Consider the following 19,323-nt stretch of genomic DNA (forward strand, 5'->3'; position numbering starts at 1 on the left):
GCTCTTCTCTCGCTTCTCCAGCATGCATAGCTAAACTTCTTCTTCTTCTTCTTCAGCAGCATAGAGCCGGGGTGGCTCGTGCTGTTTCAAGCACTCGTCTCCATTCAACTCGGTCTTGGGCCACTCGTCGCCAATTTCCTAGTCGTCTCTAGTAGGCTAAACTTCTTACATGTTTCTTTGGGTGCATCAAAGGAAACTTACTCTGACCGATTTGATGAGAAAGAGATAGCTTTAGACACTAGCGTATTACATAACTGAAAAAATTGGAGTTTCAGGTAAAAAGTACACGTAAAAGTAGAGGCGTCTATCTGTCTATGAGATACGGGACTAATTAAATTTTAAAAACCTAGGTCACTAAGGTACGAGACTAATGCCATCCGTGGCTGACTGGGACGCAGACCTTCTCCCATACAGGTTTCCACACCTTCTTCCAAGCGGGCACTTGAATTTCCTTCCAGGCTGGAACCTTGATTTCTTTCCATTCGTCCTTCCACTCTAGCTTTTTCTCCGTAGCCCACTCTTGCTTCTTCTCGACACGCCACACTTCGATCTTATCTTCCTTCCATGCTTCTTCCTTCTTCTTAACCCAGATCTGTTGTTTTTCTGTGCGCCATACCTGCACCCACTCTTCCTTCCATTCTAGCTTTTTCTCCGTTTTCCACTCTTCTTTCTTCACTGTCTTCCAGACTTTCTTCCATAGTGGCTTCCAGACCATCTTTTTCTTCCACAGATCGTGGCTCGTATATTCCCAACCGTGCTCATCCTTGCCCAGATATTTCTCACCGGGAATGCCAACTTTCACCGTATCCGGCACCCAGATCTGCTTCCACTCGGGGACTTGAACTTCCTTCCAGACAGGAACCTGAACTTCCTTCCATATCGGTTTCGTCACCTTTTTCCAGTCAGGCACTTGCACTTCCTTCCAGGCTGGAATTTCCGTCTCCTTCCAGTAGGGAGTTTTTACGATCTTCCAGTCGGGTATTTTAACCTCCCGCCAGATTGGAACTTCCACCTTTTTCCACACCGGAATTTGCTGTTTCTTCCATTCGGACTTCCAAACTTCGATCTTTTTCGTTTCCCAGACCTTCTTCCAGTCTTCCTTCCAGCCTAGCTTCTTCTCCCAGACGCACTTCGGCTCCGGATGATGGTGATGATCGTCGTGACCTCCTTTGTTGAAGAAGAACGGAGTTGGACTGCGCTTCGTGCGGACGGCAACCGCCTGATCGTCCGCATGAACCAGTGTGGCACACAGGCAGCCGAGTAATACCTGAAAATTAACGAGAACAAAACGGTGAGGTCGTTAGTTTGGCTTGGGTATGGTCTCAATAGAATATTTATTTGGTATAAAATATTATTTATAGTTTTGTTCAAAGTTTAATCTAGTCAATTTGACTTGACCCATAATAGTGAACTTTCAAACGCCATGTATATCTCTTTTAACTTTGGTATCGATTAACTCAATTTCAAAAAAAATATATTGACTTCAAAGGATTATTATCAGAATAAAAATAATGGTTAAACATAGCATAAAAGTAATAATAATTTCAGCAGCACTCTAACTTACTTTGTAGCCCTATCTGACAGGGCAAATGTGTGAAAAAAAGGTAAAGCTTTGACTCATTCAAATAAGAAAGAAAGAATGCGACATCGCGCTCGCTGTTCCTCGGCACCACATCAATGAGCACCGTGCCAGCGGACCTTCCATGATTTCGTTCTTAATTTCCTAGCTAATACATTCATATTTTGTAACGTGACTGAGCTGTTAGAAAGCTTGGGCTCGGATCACAAGCTCGGTACCGTTCGTAAAGTTGACGATCAGTGCGGTACAATGAATGGGACTAAATATTTTAGCACGGTTCGCAGTGCGGTGCGTTCTTTCACAAATTTGTGAAACATAACTTTTAAGGAATCAAAAAGATATTCGTAACTTAGTGGTGACATGTATGTGGAACAGTTTTGTAAAGCTAAATTGAGCCGTTTGCCAATATTCGTTGCAAAAATTCAAACGGTGAATTTTACAACCACTGCGCAACCGAATGCCTTTTATTTGATGCGTGCCATGAACAAAAACTGTGCCATTGGATATCTTACAGTTTTTTTTTCTTTTTAAATGAAGGCTGCTCCAAAATCTAGTGGCATTTGGAGTGATTGAGATAAAACCCGTTCATAAACAGCATTTAACTGCCTGGAGATTTGTTTCATGAGAGAAAACCGCGTAAAAATTACGATATTCGCGCAAATTTCAAAACTCGCGTAAATCCAAAACTACTCGTAAAACAGACGCGTAGAGCATATTCGCGTAAATTTCGAAGATCACGTAAATATTGAAAATATCGTAAAATTCGCATAAAAAACCGCGAAAATTCCGAAATTCGCGTAAAAAACATTACGCGATTTCAGTGCATTCATTCATTTATAGAAACGTGGATTTTAATGTATATAAAAAATGGTACTTTCTAATAAATGCAGAAAACCTAGCATCATTCAGGTTACTAAATTGTAATAAAATGAACGAGTTGGTCAACCTCACTTGACAGCAGCACAATGCGGAATATTAATGTTTATCATCTCTCACTGAAGCATGGTAAATATGACCCGTAAGCAGTATTGGCGCTAAACTCTAATACACTCAACAAAAGCAACGCGTCGCATCCACGTGAAAAATCATATAAACTTCTGTACAGCAACTTACATGAACTTCATGTACTAGTTAATGGGAAATTTGATAAAATTTACCAGGATCGCACGTAAACTGGTTAGTATGAGTGCGAGTTACCAACAATTCACGTAAATATTACATGAAAAGTGTGATGGATGAGAATTGCCTATGTTTTCACGTAAACTTGACGTGTCGATTTTTTTAAGTGTAGGTTTGCATTGATTAATAATAACACATGCACTAAAAATGGACTGATTGTACCTATTTTTCATGCCACGTTATTACTTGATTTGCGTGCAGCAGCCATGACGAAGACAGTCAAAGAACTACGCTCGATGCCTTGTTCGTGCTGCCAGCTCCGCCCCGTAGCAAAGAAGTAGGACATGGTGAAGCTCTTCGTAACCGTTGAATAGAGCCAATCCCGCGAAAAAGGTGAAAGCGTTGAACAAAAACCTGGTTCCGGCCGCTCGACCAAACTGGACATGTTTATGCGGAAGCGTCAGTCGAGGTTGGCTGTATCTGAGTAGCAGGAAATTGCCCAGAGAACGGCCAGACCTGGCCTTGGCCCATCATACCAAGGTCACTTGGGGAGATGAACCGGCCATAGATAAACGTTGTATAGACGATTACCAACTCTCCCAACTGCGACCGACAGAACATTTTTGGGTGAAGCTCAAACGGAGCATTTACTTTAATAACTTTGTGGCCAAAACCTAGAAGGAGCTGATCAACAAAGCCACGAACGAGTAGAAGCCAAACTTTATCTCTTGATCGGTCATAGCGATGGTTCCGGTGAAACGTTGCAAAGCCACCTGTCAGGTCCTGTCAGGAAAATTTGTTTCATTGTAATTATCTTGTGTATTTTTTTCTTCACCTTCCGAAATTAGTCCACTTTTCCAATACATACGTTAAGTCCAGCGAAGTATTGGATAAGGAGCGAATACGAAAAAATGATTAACCTGGAAAGAACACTGACTTAGGGAACGAGGGGGACGCCAGATTGTCACGCTACGGCTCTGCCAATAAGCATCACCAATGCTATTCAAATGCAAGCCAATAAGCATTTAAGTCGTCTTAAATGCTATTTTGGCAAAATATACGACTACTTTACTACTATCCTTCTTGTACTACTGAAAATGCTAATTTGCAGCTAATTACTGACACAAAGAATTTGAACAGAATTCTAGATGCCAACTTACAAGTTACAAAACCTATGCAGTAAAAAAGTTAATATACAACAACGTGCAGTATAAAATACCAGATATGCCATTAAGCGGTTACCTGGGTTGGGAGCAGGCTGTGTAGAATAACGTTACGAGGCTGTGCGCTTGCGAGTGTGTATGTAGCAGAATATATGCACACAGCACTGGCAGTTGTTTGTCGTACGCTTGTGTCAGTGGCATAAGTTTTATCATGGTTTTAAAGCTAGCTATAGGTAAGCTTTGACTTGTGTCATATTGGTATTGCGTAATACCGCAATCAAACCAGAGGCAATTATTAATACATCTATAAAACCTTTATAAAATTCAATTTCTGCGATTTCTAAATTTTTACGTGGGAATGGACGTTAGGTATGTTTTACATCAACTATCTTAGCCCAGCGATTATGCCAGCTGGGTTGCGAAGCTTACGACAGAACGACGATTGGCTGAAATGCGTATTCATTGAAATGCTTAGCGAAGCCTATCGTCCATTATGCCTAACATTCATATGCCTAACGACGTCAAGCACCCATTTAATAACGGCACCAACCATTTGTTTACGATCCTTAGGGAAGTGACGTATTGTTTGTTTAACATGTGTTGTTAAGAGGTAAACGACACACCAGTGTCAACCGAATCCGGAGTCAAGTCTCAGAGTATTCCTCAAATCTCGCATTGCTACTCGAACCGAGAGTGCAACCTTCACGCAAAAATTTGGAGAAGCAGGATAAAGAGGTGAGGCCAAAATGTGGCATTCATTTGATCTAATCAAGTAATTTATGAGAAACAAATCAACATTATGTTTTTGGCGAAATGTTTAGGTTCAAACATCGCTCCGATAGATCATAGCATAGTGTCCTAGTGAAACTATGGATCGGAAACTGCATAGGGAGGTGTTGAGAACGATTAGGGCAAACCCAATGGCTGTCAGAAAGAAATTAAATGCTAGCCAAAGAACCATCTTACCGTCTGCGCGAAGAATTTTAATATTTTTAGATCAGCAAGCAACCAAACAGGACGCCAAAAGACGGGCCTAAAAGTTGTACAATGAAGCTTTTATGAAGTACGAAGGATGCGGACTTAAGAGAGCTTATGATCTGGCAAGGTATTTGCTACTGTGGTTAAAAAACCTAGATTTTCGTGACAAATAAGACTATAAATTCAAAAAAGTACCTGGGGGAGTGCCTAAAAACCCGTATTCTTCCGTACATTAAAGCTCACAATGGATGTGTAAAGATTTGGTTTGAGTTGACAAACTGTTACTACAGCGGAGAAAAATTGCAGTAGTATCGAGTTAACGGGAAGGATTTCTTCGAAAAGGACATCAATCCACCCAACTACCCTCAATTCCGCCCAATTGAAAAATATTGGGCAATTGTCAAACAGAAGTTGGAGAAGGTGTAAAGGTGACTCGATTTAGCCATAGATGCGCTAGAAATGAAGAGTTGATGGAACAAAATGACCGCTCAGGTTAGTGTCAAAATATGATGAGTGATATTCGAAGAAACATTAGAAAGTTCATCAATACCAATCGGAACAATTTTTTCGCTATTATTCCTCTAAAGCGCAAAAAATGACTTCCATTTTAAGTACTCAACATTTTTATGTCATTAAAATGCTTCCAAAATATATCCATTGCAGCCAGATATTAAATGACTTAAGCTTTACCCAACAAACATTATTCCTATAACAGCTTATCAAGCGCTTGTATCTCGGTAATTAGCTGTACAATGGTTGAATAAGCTATTAATCAACAAAAATGTTTGTTGGGTAGGTCTTTCCAATGACAGTTGTGAGAAATTAATGAAATCTGAGAATATTAACATTAAATATGATAATAAAGTTGATTTGATAATAAAGTAAATTCGTAAAACTTACGTAGGTTTTGTAAAGCTACGATATGGTCTTTACATATACCAAATATATAGAAATGTAAGACTGCAGGTTTTTTTTAACGAAATTACCCTCCGGTCCATGTTGCCTGGTTGCACGGATCGTTACATGCATAAGCTTAATAAAACAATATTGACTATAAATGAAGTAAAATGTGCAAGAAACAGCATTGCTTGCTTGGCATAGCCCACCCCACGTACATAGCCAGTTTGAATAAAACTGCATGTAGAAAAGGGACTGGTGCATGCAATGCATTTCATTAGTTTTTATATTATAAAATAAAAGCTTAAGCAAAAGCGAACACGCGCAACATAATAACAATAAGGCGGGCTTCGAAAATTCCCATAATGGCTAGCAGGATCCGGCCTTCAGGCCAAACTCGATCGTTTATTGCGCCATCGAATTGAGTTATCTAAACAAATAGGTTTAATCCAGTTTACACACGCAACCGAACAATTTACTGTAGTGGAATGTAACATGTGTTGTCCGTTCACGACCATTAAAAACCGAATAAACATGTAAAGCCATTTCTGGGAGCAGCCTAAGTAGGTAATCAAGAAATGGTAACCCCTATTTTTTGCAAACATTCAAGATCCACACATTAAAGGCCAGATTTATGAATTATTGAGACATTGACTCTAGACTTGACCCTAATCTTTTGCATAACCCCCGTAAAATGTACGCCTCAGGGGGTATCGAAGCCTTCGCGAAGCTTCGCAGTTCAACTTCACACCAAACACCGTACGGAAGTGCATGCAATCGAATCAATCAAAGAGAGAATAATGAAATGACCTTGTCATTGATGTGTCGAAACCATCAGTCAGTCAGTATGTCAGTTCGACAGTGGGTCGATAGACCACCAATCAACTTCAAGCCCGAGGTGCCATTGATTCCCATCTTTCACGGCGGCACATCTAGTTAATAACCATCCTCATAAATTTTACTGTGTTAACAGCTTAAAGATCGGAGGCACCATAACTAGCTTGGCTATTGCTTGGCTATCCAAACAAACGAACCACACCACACGTTTCGGACTTTCGTAGAGCAGATGCGCCACCAAAGAAAAATGTGTATGATTTTCATGTTGAAAGAAGAAGAGACCCCCAAGATAAATAAAGCATGGAAGCGCCGCTCGGCTGTCAGCGTTGAATATTTATCCGAAGCGCCCCTGTCCGAGTTGGTAGGCTTGTTGTCGCCTTGTCGATAACAACAATGTTCAAATGTTCACCGATCTCGAACTCAAGTTCCATCCGCCAGCCACCGACCGACCGACCGACCGTCTCCGTCTGTGTGCCATACGGGTGCGGATGAGCGTCATAATTAGCTGGAACGTGCTGCTTCAACTGATTTACGACGGCCGAGGCAGTCATAACTTCGGAAAAAATGGGATCCGATTCCGGGGCCCCGGTTTGTATGCAAATGAAAGAAAGATATGTTCGCACGTGGCATATGTTTGAATGAGCTTCTTTTTTTCGCGGTGACTCTTTGTGCCCCACACCGCGGCGCGGCGCAGCGATGACGATGGCAGCGAGTAAGCGTGTGATTATGCTAATCTGATATGGTTCGGTCGCGGCTGAGCGGATTGAAGTAATAAAATAATAATTAACACGTTTAAATTTTAAATTTTCCACTCCACTGGCGGGGTGAGATGCGTGAAAAATAAACTGGTCATTTTGTTGATGTTGAACGAAGTTTTATCGATTTTAAATTAATCACCCGAATTACGACCACGGCCAATTGATCCAGCTTTCGTTGGGTGTTCGTTGAAAATGATAGTTGGTTTAGTCAATTTCCGGTTCGTTGTTAAACACAGATTGTTTGTGTGGATAAATTTGAATTAGTAAACGAAACAAATAAAAAATCAGACTAATTTGCAAATTATGTGACACAAATTGCTAGGTGGGTATTGTAAACCTTAAGTTTTATTTATCAAAATGAACAGTATCGCATTATTTTAGGTTATTATACAGGAATTTCACAAGGAAATAAATGATTCATTTATCATTAAAACTAAGGCTTTTTTCTATATGAACATTATCACTGCGACCAGCATTTTAGTCTATTTAGATCTCATCCAGATGTATTCGGCACTTCGCTCTTTTGCAGTATTGCTTTTAATTTAGTTTTAATTTAATTTAGTTATTTAGTTTTAGTGTTTATAACTCGTGCTTGATTCTTGGTGTTTTCACTCTTTTTCCTTCATGTTTTTGCTACTTTTCAACCTATCCGCATCACTAGTGCCAGGAAGTGCAGAAATTAATTTGCTGTTGGACAAGAGGTTCCATTAAGCACTTCAAGATTGTACTTTTCAAGCAAGGGGCTTGCTTTTGTCACAAACGACGGTCACCAAGAATGTCGCAGTCGCATTTTATATCAATAGTATCAATAGCGTTCTGATATAGAAAGCAAAAGTAGCTCGCGTAGTAGCGATACTGCAAAAAGAACGAAGAGCAGAATACAGTAAAAACACTTGGGCAATATAACAGTAGATAAAAATACTGATCGCAGTGGTAATGCCCACACAAAAATAATTAAAGCTATTTTTTCTGCGCAAAGGGAGGACGGGCATGTGTTATGTTTTTTTTGCCTTCAAACTTACAAGTTTGCATCACGAATTTCCCATTTTTGCCCACAAATTTGCCCATCGCAGTAGGCGTCACTAAGCACTTCAAGTCAATACAACTCCTGTAACTTGCCGTAGTAAGACACGTCATTGTTAACTAATTGTGTAGGTTTTAGTTAAATCTTGACAGCAGAATGAAACGGAAAACATTCCTCTTAACTCGCATTTCATTATTGGTAGATGCAGAATTCAATATGACGAAGGATGTGAAGGAGCCTGAAAATGAACTCTTCAAGCTTAAGTCACTTAAAATCGAATGGCCTGTTTCTTACTTACTTCAGTAAGATGCTTGTAAGAGACGTGACACGTGACAATTTGACAAAGCATTGCTTTCTAATTACTAGGAATATATGGCATACATATTTCCAGAGGTTACAAGCAAAAGTATTGTACCCATATCGTTTCCAGATGGTTTCAGATCACGCTAGTAAAATAATGGGTGTAAAAGCTAAACGATACCCATTTGCATCCATGTTCATAGCTTCGGTGCATTCGGTAGACTTTTACAGTGCACTGGCAGCCCCAATGTGTGAAAGAACGTCAGAAAATTTAGCAATTTCTACCAACGTAATCTTTTAACAATGTTTCTTTGGTTTGTGTGTTTAAGTAGAATTTGTGAGTTGAGAAAGAAAGACGTTTTTCCTTAATTCTAGTTCACTATTCTAACGTAATGAATAATTATTTTGACCAAACTTCAAGAGACTAATAAATATCATCCAAGCAATAATTTGAATTTTATTGCACTTAATACAATAGGTCATGAAAATCATTGTAAGCGTGCAATGAAATCTATTTTATTTCTTGATGATTGATTGCTACAGTTATGTCATACTCTCTTCCGGAAAAGTAAGTTTATATAATTTAAATGTAATACTTCAAACTATCAATGCCCGGTCGTCCGAATCAGGCAATTGAGAGTTTTATCCAAAGATCAAAGAAACGACAAACATAAAATTAATGTCACTTATATTCTTACCGAAGCACAATGAATCATTCGCTCCGTTTATCAAACAAAACATAACTAAAACGGTTGGAGAAATTTTCCAATCGCAAATGGCGTGATATGTGCAAGTACCATTGAAGCTTGTTAAATCACAAGCCTCTGTTATATTTCTGGCCAAGCGGCTTGTAAACTATGTTTTTGAAAATTGTCTTGACGAGTAACCGAATTCTGCAAACCGCAAAATAGCACTGTCATTGTAATATTACCACAGATCGAACTATTCACGACCAGCAAACAACAAATGTTGTTTACATTTTCAGGTGCCACTATACATGACCGACGCGCATCTGTTAGGATTAGTGTTAAATAAGTTTTTCAAGCGTGCGTACTGTGATCGTATGAACGTTGCATTTGTCAAAAACACGTGTTTCCAATTAATCAGCTATCCTTTTTCTATCGCAGCGTGAAGTGATCTGCCTCGTTCTCCTCGGTTAGGTTGGTTTATGAAAATTTACTCTATCAGACTGTTTAAAAATGCCGAAAGGAAGACTTTTGACTGGGAATGAAACGAAAATAAGTAAAGCCTGCAATAAAGCAGGTGTGTCGGGATGGCTCGTACTGTTTCAAGCAGTACTGTCTCCATTCAACTCGATCTTGGGCCACTCATCGCCAATTTCTCAGTCGTCTCAGAAGTCGCAAATCACTTTCGACCTGGTTGAGCTTTCTCGCAGGTTGAAGGCCCGTGTTCCCTGGTGTAAAGAGAACTGTTTCCGTCACACTGTCGTCCAGCATGCTTACGACGTGTCCGGCCCACCGTAGCCTACTGACCTTTGCCAGATATATGATGGGAATCTTTCCAAGCAGTGCCTGTAACTCATGATTACTACGTCTCCGCCACTATTCGCTTTCATTTTGTACTCCGCCAAATTCCGCAGTACCTTCCGTTCGAATATGCTAGGGGCGCGGTTGTCCTTCATGAGCAGCATCACGGCTTCAAGTCCATAAAGAACTACTGACCTAATAAGGGTGTAAAAACCCTTCATACGCCAGCTTCATACGGTGACGTATGCTTCTTGATCGTGATGATCTCCCTACTACTGTTGCTTTCCGCGGTCACCAGTGATCCCAAATACATAAACTCACCTACTACGTCTAGTTCGTCACCGAACGGTTACCGTCCGTAAGAGGCACGCATTCGTGTCCTTTGAGTATCTTTCTTTCATGTATTCGGGTTTCAAAGCATTTACTTTCAGCCCAATCCTCCTAGACTCCGCTTTCAGTCTGGCGTAGATTGCCTCCACCGCCGCAAAGTTCTTAGCTATGATATCAAAGTCATCTGCAAAGCCTAGGAGTTGGCTACTGCTGGTGAAAATCGTGCCTCTCGTTTCGATGCCCGCTCGTCGGATCACCCCCTTAAGCGCGATGTTGAACCTTGTCACCTTGTTTCAATCCTCTCCGTATCTCGAAGGGACTCGAAAGAGTCCCCGAGATGCGCATAAAACACATCACTCGATCCAATGTACTCTAATCAGTCGCGTCAGTTTATCTGGAAGACCGTGTTCTTGCACTATCTGCCATTGTAGATCTCAATCGACTGTATCGTATGCTGCTTTGAAATCAATAAAAATGTGATGTGTGAGCACGATGTACATCCGACATGTCTGCAGGTTCTGTCGTATGGTAAAAATTTGGCCCATAGTTGCGCGAGCCCCCATGAAACCCGCCTGGTAATTCCCTATGAAACTCTTTCTGCCAGCGTTTCTGGGTCTGGTAAGCAGTCCTTACCAACGGTTTGCTAGGTGTTCAGGAACTCTCGTTTCTCGTTTGACCTTGGACATCAGGTACTGGGACATTACTTTCTTTCATGGGCTCTCCTACGTTAACTTCCGTTGTGCCTCCTTCTGCAACTTCGCCATTGAGGTGTGAAGAACTTCCACCTGTCGACTACCTCGCGCTCATTTGTGATAAGATTCCCTCCTTCGTCCCCACAAATGTCAGGTTTCGGTGTGTTACGAGTTTGGTTCACTCAGTAGAAGGTGCACGTGTCATTAGCTCGGAATAGCTATTCGTGTATTTATCGACTATTGACCAAATTTTAAAAAAATGATTCAGAGTAGTATTTTTTTTAGGAGGATCGTTAATGATTTTGATTGCGTTGCTGCATCGCCGATTATAACATCGCTGGTATACAGAGCAGTTCAACTCAAAGTCCTAACCGGAAAATTTAATTATCATGGTTGCCAACCCGCGATTCGGATATCAGTGCAATGGATGGCATGTGGGTTTGAAAATTGTCCACACAAACAAACAGTTTTACGTAGAATAAAATGACATAATTATCTAAATGATGGTGAACAAAACGTTCTTTTTAAAACTATTTTTCCGCATAGCTACTATCGCGCTTTCGCTAAATGTCAAAATCCTCTGGAAATATATGCAGTCACTTTCGACCAATCATCAATTTGGCAAAGACGAACCATCTGGTGAGTTTTTGTTTGCCAGAAATATTCGTTCCATTACAAATAGAAGCAAAACAGCATGCGTCTCCATTGAATTTTTGCCAGTTTCTCTAAAACTAAAAATTCTAAAACTCAAAAACTAAAAATAATACATTTTTGAATTTTTGATATACTGTGGCAAAACATTTTCAACTTTTCAGAAAATATATAAAAAAATAAAGGTTTCTGGTCTGCCACCGTAAAAACCGAAAAAAAAATTTAAATGTTTTTCCAATTAATTAAACGTTGATCCTAAATTCAATATTTTTTTCTGATCAATATCTCTCAGCTGAAAGTAAAATCATCAAAATCAGTTTGATGATTCAAAACCTACGAAGTTTTAATTTTAATTCAATGGTTAAATTTTAATGGTTAACAAAAATGATGATTTTTGGGACAACCTTAATTCAGAAAGGGGTCCTATTAGCGTTAAGTCAAATATATGTATTTGACGGTGTTATCGACTGTATTATAAGTAATTTTTAGATTTGAAGAACTGATTTAGAACTGACAAGCCGATAAAACCCACATCTAAAAAGTAAAAAATTAGGGTTTCAAATAAATCTTTAAAAAAAATAAGTACACAAAATTTGAACAAAATCAGAGCACTTTTAAATTTCAATGTATTTTTTTTCATCGCATTGCCGTATTTTGATTTCAAATACCATGAATTAGCCCGCTAAACTAGACAGAGACATTGAAAAGAGAATAACGTTAAACAAATAATAGGACTTAAGTCCCAAAATTTTATCTTTAAAATGCTATTTAGCTTAGATAAAATATAGTGATCGCTCTGTCCGTGCGAAAGGAGCTGGCAGAATCATTAAACGTGAATCCACCAAAGCCATTTTGTGTATAGAAACAGAAAAGGCTTTTTAATCCAAGAGCATATTAATAAAGTCTACCAATTTCAATTTTTTTAAATTTTCTCCCATTTAATCGATCTGATTTCAAAAACACGTATCCCCACTGATAGCATGCTTGGCGTACTGAGTAAGCGAAGGAATTGGTAAAACCAAGAAAAATATATTATTTTTGCTTATTTTGCATCGTCCATTCGTCACTGTTGACCAAAAAATCTCGCTTTGTTTTCAAACATAGTTTTTTATAAAGGAGCTAACGCTACGGTTACAAATTCTGAAATGCGCGTTGCAGCATGATGCATGAGACGCAGTTTTTTTTCGTGATGGCCCCAGACCCTATTTGGTCCTTGCCTCCACCCCATACGCATCTTTGGAGTGGGAGGGACGTTTATCTCTTGGATATTTAAATTATAGCAGTTGAAAAAATTACTTTGCAAAATTGTGAAAAAATCATCTAAATTCCGCATAATGCAAAATACTAAAAACTTACTAGAAAAATATCTTACAGATTTTAATGCTGGCTAGAAAATGTTCTGAAACCTAGTTTTGTAGAAAACCTGTTGAAATATTTTGAGAGACTTTTAACCGTTTAACGGTAAAGTAATTTACTATAATTCTTTTAATCACAATTTCAGCATGTGACTTTGATTTTATTACTATGAACGTATAGCATTTGGCAAAGCGGGTTCGTTTCAAGTATTTTATGGACGCCAATTTGCTTTAATAAAAGAATCATTAATTCTCTAAACCCAGGGCGAAGTTTTGCATAACTGAACTAGTATTACAGTATATATTTCCAACTTATAGAAATATACTTTATTTCAACATGTAGATTCGTGGAACACAGTATTTGATCTTGCATAACAATTAATATTTTTCACTTTCGTTAACTGTGGATTAACCAGGGCGTTGAGATGTGTATTTTGTTAACCATATTCCTCTCATGGATCGCTGTAAATACACTTCTTGTAACATTCATTGATTCAAAGAGTACATTAATAGTCACATAGAATTGCTTTTGTTAGTAACAATCTGTTTATTAACATCACACGACCGCTCACAACTTTTTTAGCAATCATTTTCGCATGTCCAAAAGATACGACCGCGTTTTCTGCAGTCGCCAAAGGCCAGGAATGTCATGATCGCAACTGCCTTTTTTGAAACGCTCGTATCGAGAACGACTGATGATGATGAACGTTCGATGCAGCGTAAATGATATAACCAATTAAGCCATCCGAAGTCCATAATTGGCATAACACCACGACACTAAAACCTCCAGTTTTGGCAATCACAATTAATTTCTGTGACTTATGAAATTTGTGTTGATACTTGCACAGTACACAGCACTTTTCAGAATCACTATAAGTTCAAGCGAAGACCAGAATTCACAAATTATTCACGTTAGTAATCAGTCCATGGTGTGTTATTCACATTTTCAAATGTCCTATCTCGAAAGATATCACCAAGTTTCCTCACAAAAATAGAATCAAATAAGGACACTAACCAACAGCGCTAACGACCTCATCCTAGATGGTCGACGCATCAGTTTTAGGCTAAAACTAAAGCAAACACTACACTTCTTGACCACGCTGGTCTTGATACTGTTAATAAATTGAAGAAGATCAACCGTTTTATACCAAAGGTAACTTTTTTTTTTCTCTCAACGCGCGAGTGGCGCGTAAGCTCTTTCGCCAGGCTACTTGCGGTGGCTCAGCAGGGCAGCGCAAAATACTCAACCCAAAACACAGCATGAATGCAAACCGGCCAAGGAACTCAGCCACTCGCAAGTGCCGCAAGTTCACCGCATAATCCCCCAGAAGCAAAAAACCATTCTAGACGCGAGAGCCCACAGCGGCACGCTCGAGCCGAAACACGCGCCACCTCCGGGGCTGATATCATTCAACATAAACGCGCGCACTCACTGCTCCGAGACCCTGAGAAAATTAGTGTTGCTCTATCGCAACTGGGTATATCTAACCCGCGCCGCAGTTGGAACAAACCGGTCATGAATGAAAACAAGAGTACTACGCGCGACTTGCTGGGTACCTTCTCGCATGTAGGTATAGTAAAACGGGTTAAATGAATGAAACGAAAACGAAAGTCCCCACCGAACTGCCACGGTAAATATAGTAGAAGGATCTGCTACTCACGCTTAGCTAGAAAGACACTCACGGGTACAAAATTGCCAGTCATGCTGGATGATAGACCACGAGGCTTTGATTGACGACCGCGCTCTCCGCCGCGCGCCGGCTAGAGCATAGTAATTTTCCAAAACAACCGGCCGATTGAACAAGAGTGTAAAATGTGTGCAACAACGTTATTCCGCCAGTATACAGCATTTCAAAAAAATGTCGGTCAAAATGTAAACAGCCACTTCTTCAAGAGGAATCGGGTTACACGTGCGAGAACAAGTACAGAAAGTTACAATCTCTTGCAATTGTTTAAAACATATGTTTCTTTTTTCTACTAACATGCCAAATGATTGTCTGTCTACAGGGGCACCTGTGCATTTAAACTATGAAATGAAAAATTAAAGTTAGACATAAAAAATAATGATACCAATCAAATTAAAATTCGAGAGTGATACAAATTGGTGCAAAAAACTGATTAAATTATGTAGCTCTATCGAACCCAAGGATGAATTGTGATGTGAAAAATTTGAAAATCTATTTTCGATTTTTAATAAAATAGTTGCACTGTTAAGTATCTTTTAATTATATTACCTAATTCGAAATAGACTTTTAAAGTTACGTCTGGTCAAATCAATTGCAATATTGCTAAAACTCAAATGTTAATGAACAGAAAAAACCCGGTTAGGAAACAGAATCTGTTCTGAATTCGTTTCGGAAAGTTTTAACTCAACTCCCAGGCAGTGTAAACACGCAGAGCTACAAATTCAAAATAGAGAAAACAAGCAATATTTTACCAATCGTTTAAGCCACCGAAACACGCGATGTTATTTGGTCGCATATCGGCGTGCAGTAATGCGTGCTTTCTAGACAGTGCGCCAACATACATGGGTAATATTTTGGTTGCTTGCTAATTTCACCAAAAAGTGCATCGGGTTAATTTGGAACTAACAACAACACAACGCAAACATCATGCGATAGATGTGTACGAAAAACACAATTAGTGCAACTAAGTTCATTTTCTTGCCCAAACCAGCAATACTTTATGAAGTATCAATCCGATTGAGCTATCCGTTGATCACGAAATAAAATTTTGAAATATCAACAAACAATGAAAATTCAAAGCTTCTACACGACATCGGTCTATTACGCTATAAACTTGAAAAACGAATGGAACAAATGACTTGTAATTGTTGTAAACAATAACTAACAGTTGACAGCGAGCGGCTCGTTGTTTCTACCGCCCAGAAGATAGACTGTTATCCATACTGTCAGTGCAATAGGAACAGGCAGTCTGTTGTCGGACGGCGTTACGGCAAGTTTGTGTTCATTTACAAAATGTCTGCATGTCCCGTCCCCAAAAAGAATACAAGTTCTAAAATGATTGAAAATAAATGCATTTTGTATTGAGTAATTTTGCGCAAAATATACCTGAAAAGATAGAATCGAATTTGAAGTAAAGAAACAATTTGGGTTTTATTGCATACTTATAATAGCTTCCATAAACAAAATTGGACATAAGAATCACAATGGTTATACGCACATTGTTACTTTGGATGCAATCACAACTCATCCTTAGACACCATTTTATTGTAGTCCATATCCATATAGTTTCCATATAGTTTCCGAGATAAGATTTTTCAAACGTCATGCCAAAAATGATGCCAACGTCTGAGGAAGGTTCAAGTTTTTTCCTATCGAGAATAGATAAATAGTCAGAAAAATTTGAACAGATAAAAGTTTAATACAAACATGAGAGTGATGGCTGCGCGCCCCGCCGTCTCGTTCCAGTCGGATCGTCATTGAGAACTTTTTGACGTAGGACTACGTCTTTCAGGAAGGTGGCTGGTATAGGGTGTCATTCCAAAAAATCTTTCTCGAAAAGTGGTCAGGTTTTGAACGCTAATAGCTTAGTGGTTTCCCGATCGATTTTCAATACTCTTATACCAATCGATTGGAAAAGCTTCTAACAATTGGCCCAAATGAAGAAAAGTATGGATTCTTGATGTTGAACTATTGACAAATTGAAAATAATGAGCCTATGTTTTACCAGAATTCTCGCTTCGTGATTGGCTGTTGGAAATGACGTCATCAAAGTGGAAATGCGTTTCCACGCATCGTCTTATAATTCAGTCAATTTTCAATAGATTTCCAAGATATTTACACCAATTGATCGTAAAATCGATTTGTAAAATATTGAAAATATATAAAACTATTGATTTTCAATGCGCGTCATTGAAAAATTGAATAATTTTCATTTTTTTGCCTTCCCACGTCAGTGCTTTCCTAGCACGGATGAGAGAAATATATACGATATGAACTAAGGATTAAGCTTCCTTATGATTGTATTTAATTTACGCCCTATAGAATCTGATCGAAAATTGTTGTGCTTCAGCTGTTGCTGCTTCCCCGGATAAGGCAACGAAGACATCCAAATTCACCAAGCGAGACGCCAACAAACCGAAGAACCCATCGAACCATCTGCCAGTGAACGATATGGTTTTGGCTGCTATGCCTTTCACTGCGCAGCGTCAGTCGGTCAGCGGCTTTCGTTGGCGACACATCGGCAAGCAGCTAGCTTGCGGCACATCGGACAGGCAGCTTTCGAGTCACACCCGGGGCATAATTTTAAAAGTTGATAAACATGAGAGGCTCAAATGTAGTCATTTATCTATTTCATGTGGAACTATTCAATTGAGAGATACCAGTCTAATAATTAAGATACCGCTATCTTTCCACCTTTTAACGTCACATCACGGTCGCCATGTAACATTATGTTGGATTTTGTAGTTCAAAGCTTTATATTTTATATTTAGTACTCTAGAATACTAGTAAAAACACCTTTAAGCACAGCCTATGTCAATATTAAAACAAGCACAACTAGCTTAACAGAAAAACGCTTTTAATGGTCAAAAAATAGTCCAATAGACCAAAACTAATCTCTTACTCATTTACATAGTTGACCTTACGTCTTATGACAAGGCCTGCGTAGCATAATTCATCCATCTAGTTCGGTCCAAGGCAGTTGGTCTCCAGTTCCACGGGCACCCAATGCTCACTAGATCTCGCTCCACTTGGTCTTGCCACCTCGCATGCTGTGCCCTTCTTCGTCTTATTCCTACCGGATTCGATGCGAAAAAAACATTTTTGCAGGATTCCGATTAGAGTTATTATTACTTACGTCGTTCATTGCTTTGTTTTTTTTTCGTGGTTCAGGCTTGCAAAGTTCGTAACTAACCCCACGGTGTCGCCGGGGGTCAACGTAGTATCCCGTCTGGTACCACGAGGAGGTAGGGATAGGAGGTGCTGGGTAGGAGGCTGTCTAAGAGACACACCAAAGCCTGAAATGTGTAGGGACTAACGACCCAAACGAGCGCGAGGTATTCGACAGATGGAATCAATGGACGGAACGGAATCTTGAATAGATCCGGCGAGAAATCGGATAGATGAAGAATAATAGAGCCACCGGCAAGGACTAACTCCTGGTAGAACTCTACAAAAAGGGCAAAGAACCACTGGCAACGGCACTTTACAAGATAATTTCGAGGGTTTGAGAGAAGGAGAAGCTAACGGATGAAAGGGCGTTCATTACGCTGATCAACGCCGCCTACATGGTGTTCCCCCAGATTTTGCAACGACGTCTGTCCGCAATACCAAGAGAATTCGCCAGGCAGTATCAACCGGGTTTTATGGGGGCCCGTGCTTTTGCGGATCAAATTTTCACTCTTCGACAAATCTTCCAGTAATGTCGATAGTACAACTTACCCGTGCATTGAATTTTCGTAATTTTCTGGGCAGTATATGATACAGTCGAGTGCGAATAGCTATGGCAGTACAGTTTTCCGAACAAACTGACGTGGCTGATCAAAGCTACCCTGGAACGAGCAACGTGTGACTAGCGTGTTTCGGGAACACTCTCAAGTCCCTTGGAATTGCGCAGAGGGTTGCGACAAAGGGATGCACCTGTATGTTGCGGACTATTTTTGGTGAAGAACAAACGGAAAGCGGACAGCGGCGGAGGCGTATGAATCAAGAGCTACAGGCACTACTTGGAGAGATTCCCATCGTACACTTGACGAAAGTCAGGAGACTACGATGGCCCCGTCGCAAGCATGTCGGACGATTGTGCAGTAAAATCCGTTCTCTTTGAGAATCCTACCGACACTAGAAATAGAGAGGCCCAACTTGTTAGATGGCTCATCCAGGTTGAAAGCGACTTGCGTATGTCGAGACGCTCGACGAAGTTGCGACGAGTAACCCAGTGGAGAGGAATTCTTGATACGGCTAGATCCATTCCTGCTCTATGCTGCTAAAAGAAGATGAAATAGGCCAGAGAGGGTTGAATAAGAATCCCAAATTAACCTCATAAACGCTCAAAACGCTTCTCACGATTATTAAAAAAGAGTGGATTCAAATTTTAGACGTAAAACGAGACGACATTAATTCAAAATTCCATATGTAAAAATATTGACGCAAAAGAAATCACGTAAAATAAATGGATGTAAAAAGAGAT

General features: G+C 39.7%; 1 protein-coding gene across 1 annotated transcript; it reads right to left on the bottom strand.

Moving 5' to 3' along the window:
• Window positions 1-367: 367 nt before the first annotated feature.
• Window positions 368-14,874, bottom strand: LOC128740565 (golgin subfamily A member 6-like protein 25). Its single transcript, XM_053836116.1, has 3 exons — window positions 14,854-14,874; window positions 14,186-14,338; window positions 368-1,267 (listed from the first exon to the last, which is right to left on the bottom strand). Exons 1-3 carry the CDS (start codon window positions 14,872-14,874, stop codon window positions 368-370), a joined length of 1,074 nt encoding a protein of 357 aa, XP_053692091.1.
• Between the last annotated feature and the right edge of the window lie 4,449 nt (window positions 14,875-19,323).

The sequence above is a fragment of the Sabethes cyaneus genome, chromosome 3 (genome assembly GCF_943734655.1).
Source record: "Sabethes cyaneus chromosome 3, idSabCyanKW18_F2, whole genome shotgun sequence".
Taxonomy (NCBI): Eukaryota; Metazoa; Arthropoda; class Insecta; order Diptera; family Culicidae; genus Sabethes; species Sabethes cyaneus.

Bases quoted from the DNA above. Each gene is read 5' to 3' on its own strand.
- LOC128740565 (XM_053836116.1), bottom strand. From the start codon at position 14,874: ATGACTGGCAATTTTGTACCC. The intron at 14,339-14,853 runs GTGAGTGTCTTT...GCGCGTTGAGAG, and splicing joins TGACTGGCAATTTTGTACCC to AAAAAAAAAAGTTACCTTTG. The intron at 1,268-14,185 runs GTTAGTGTCCTT...GTTAATTTTCAG, and splicing joins TGAGGTCGTTAGCGCTGTTG to GTATTACTCGGCTGCCTGTG.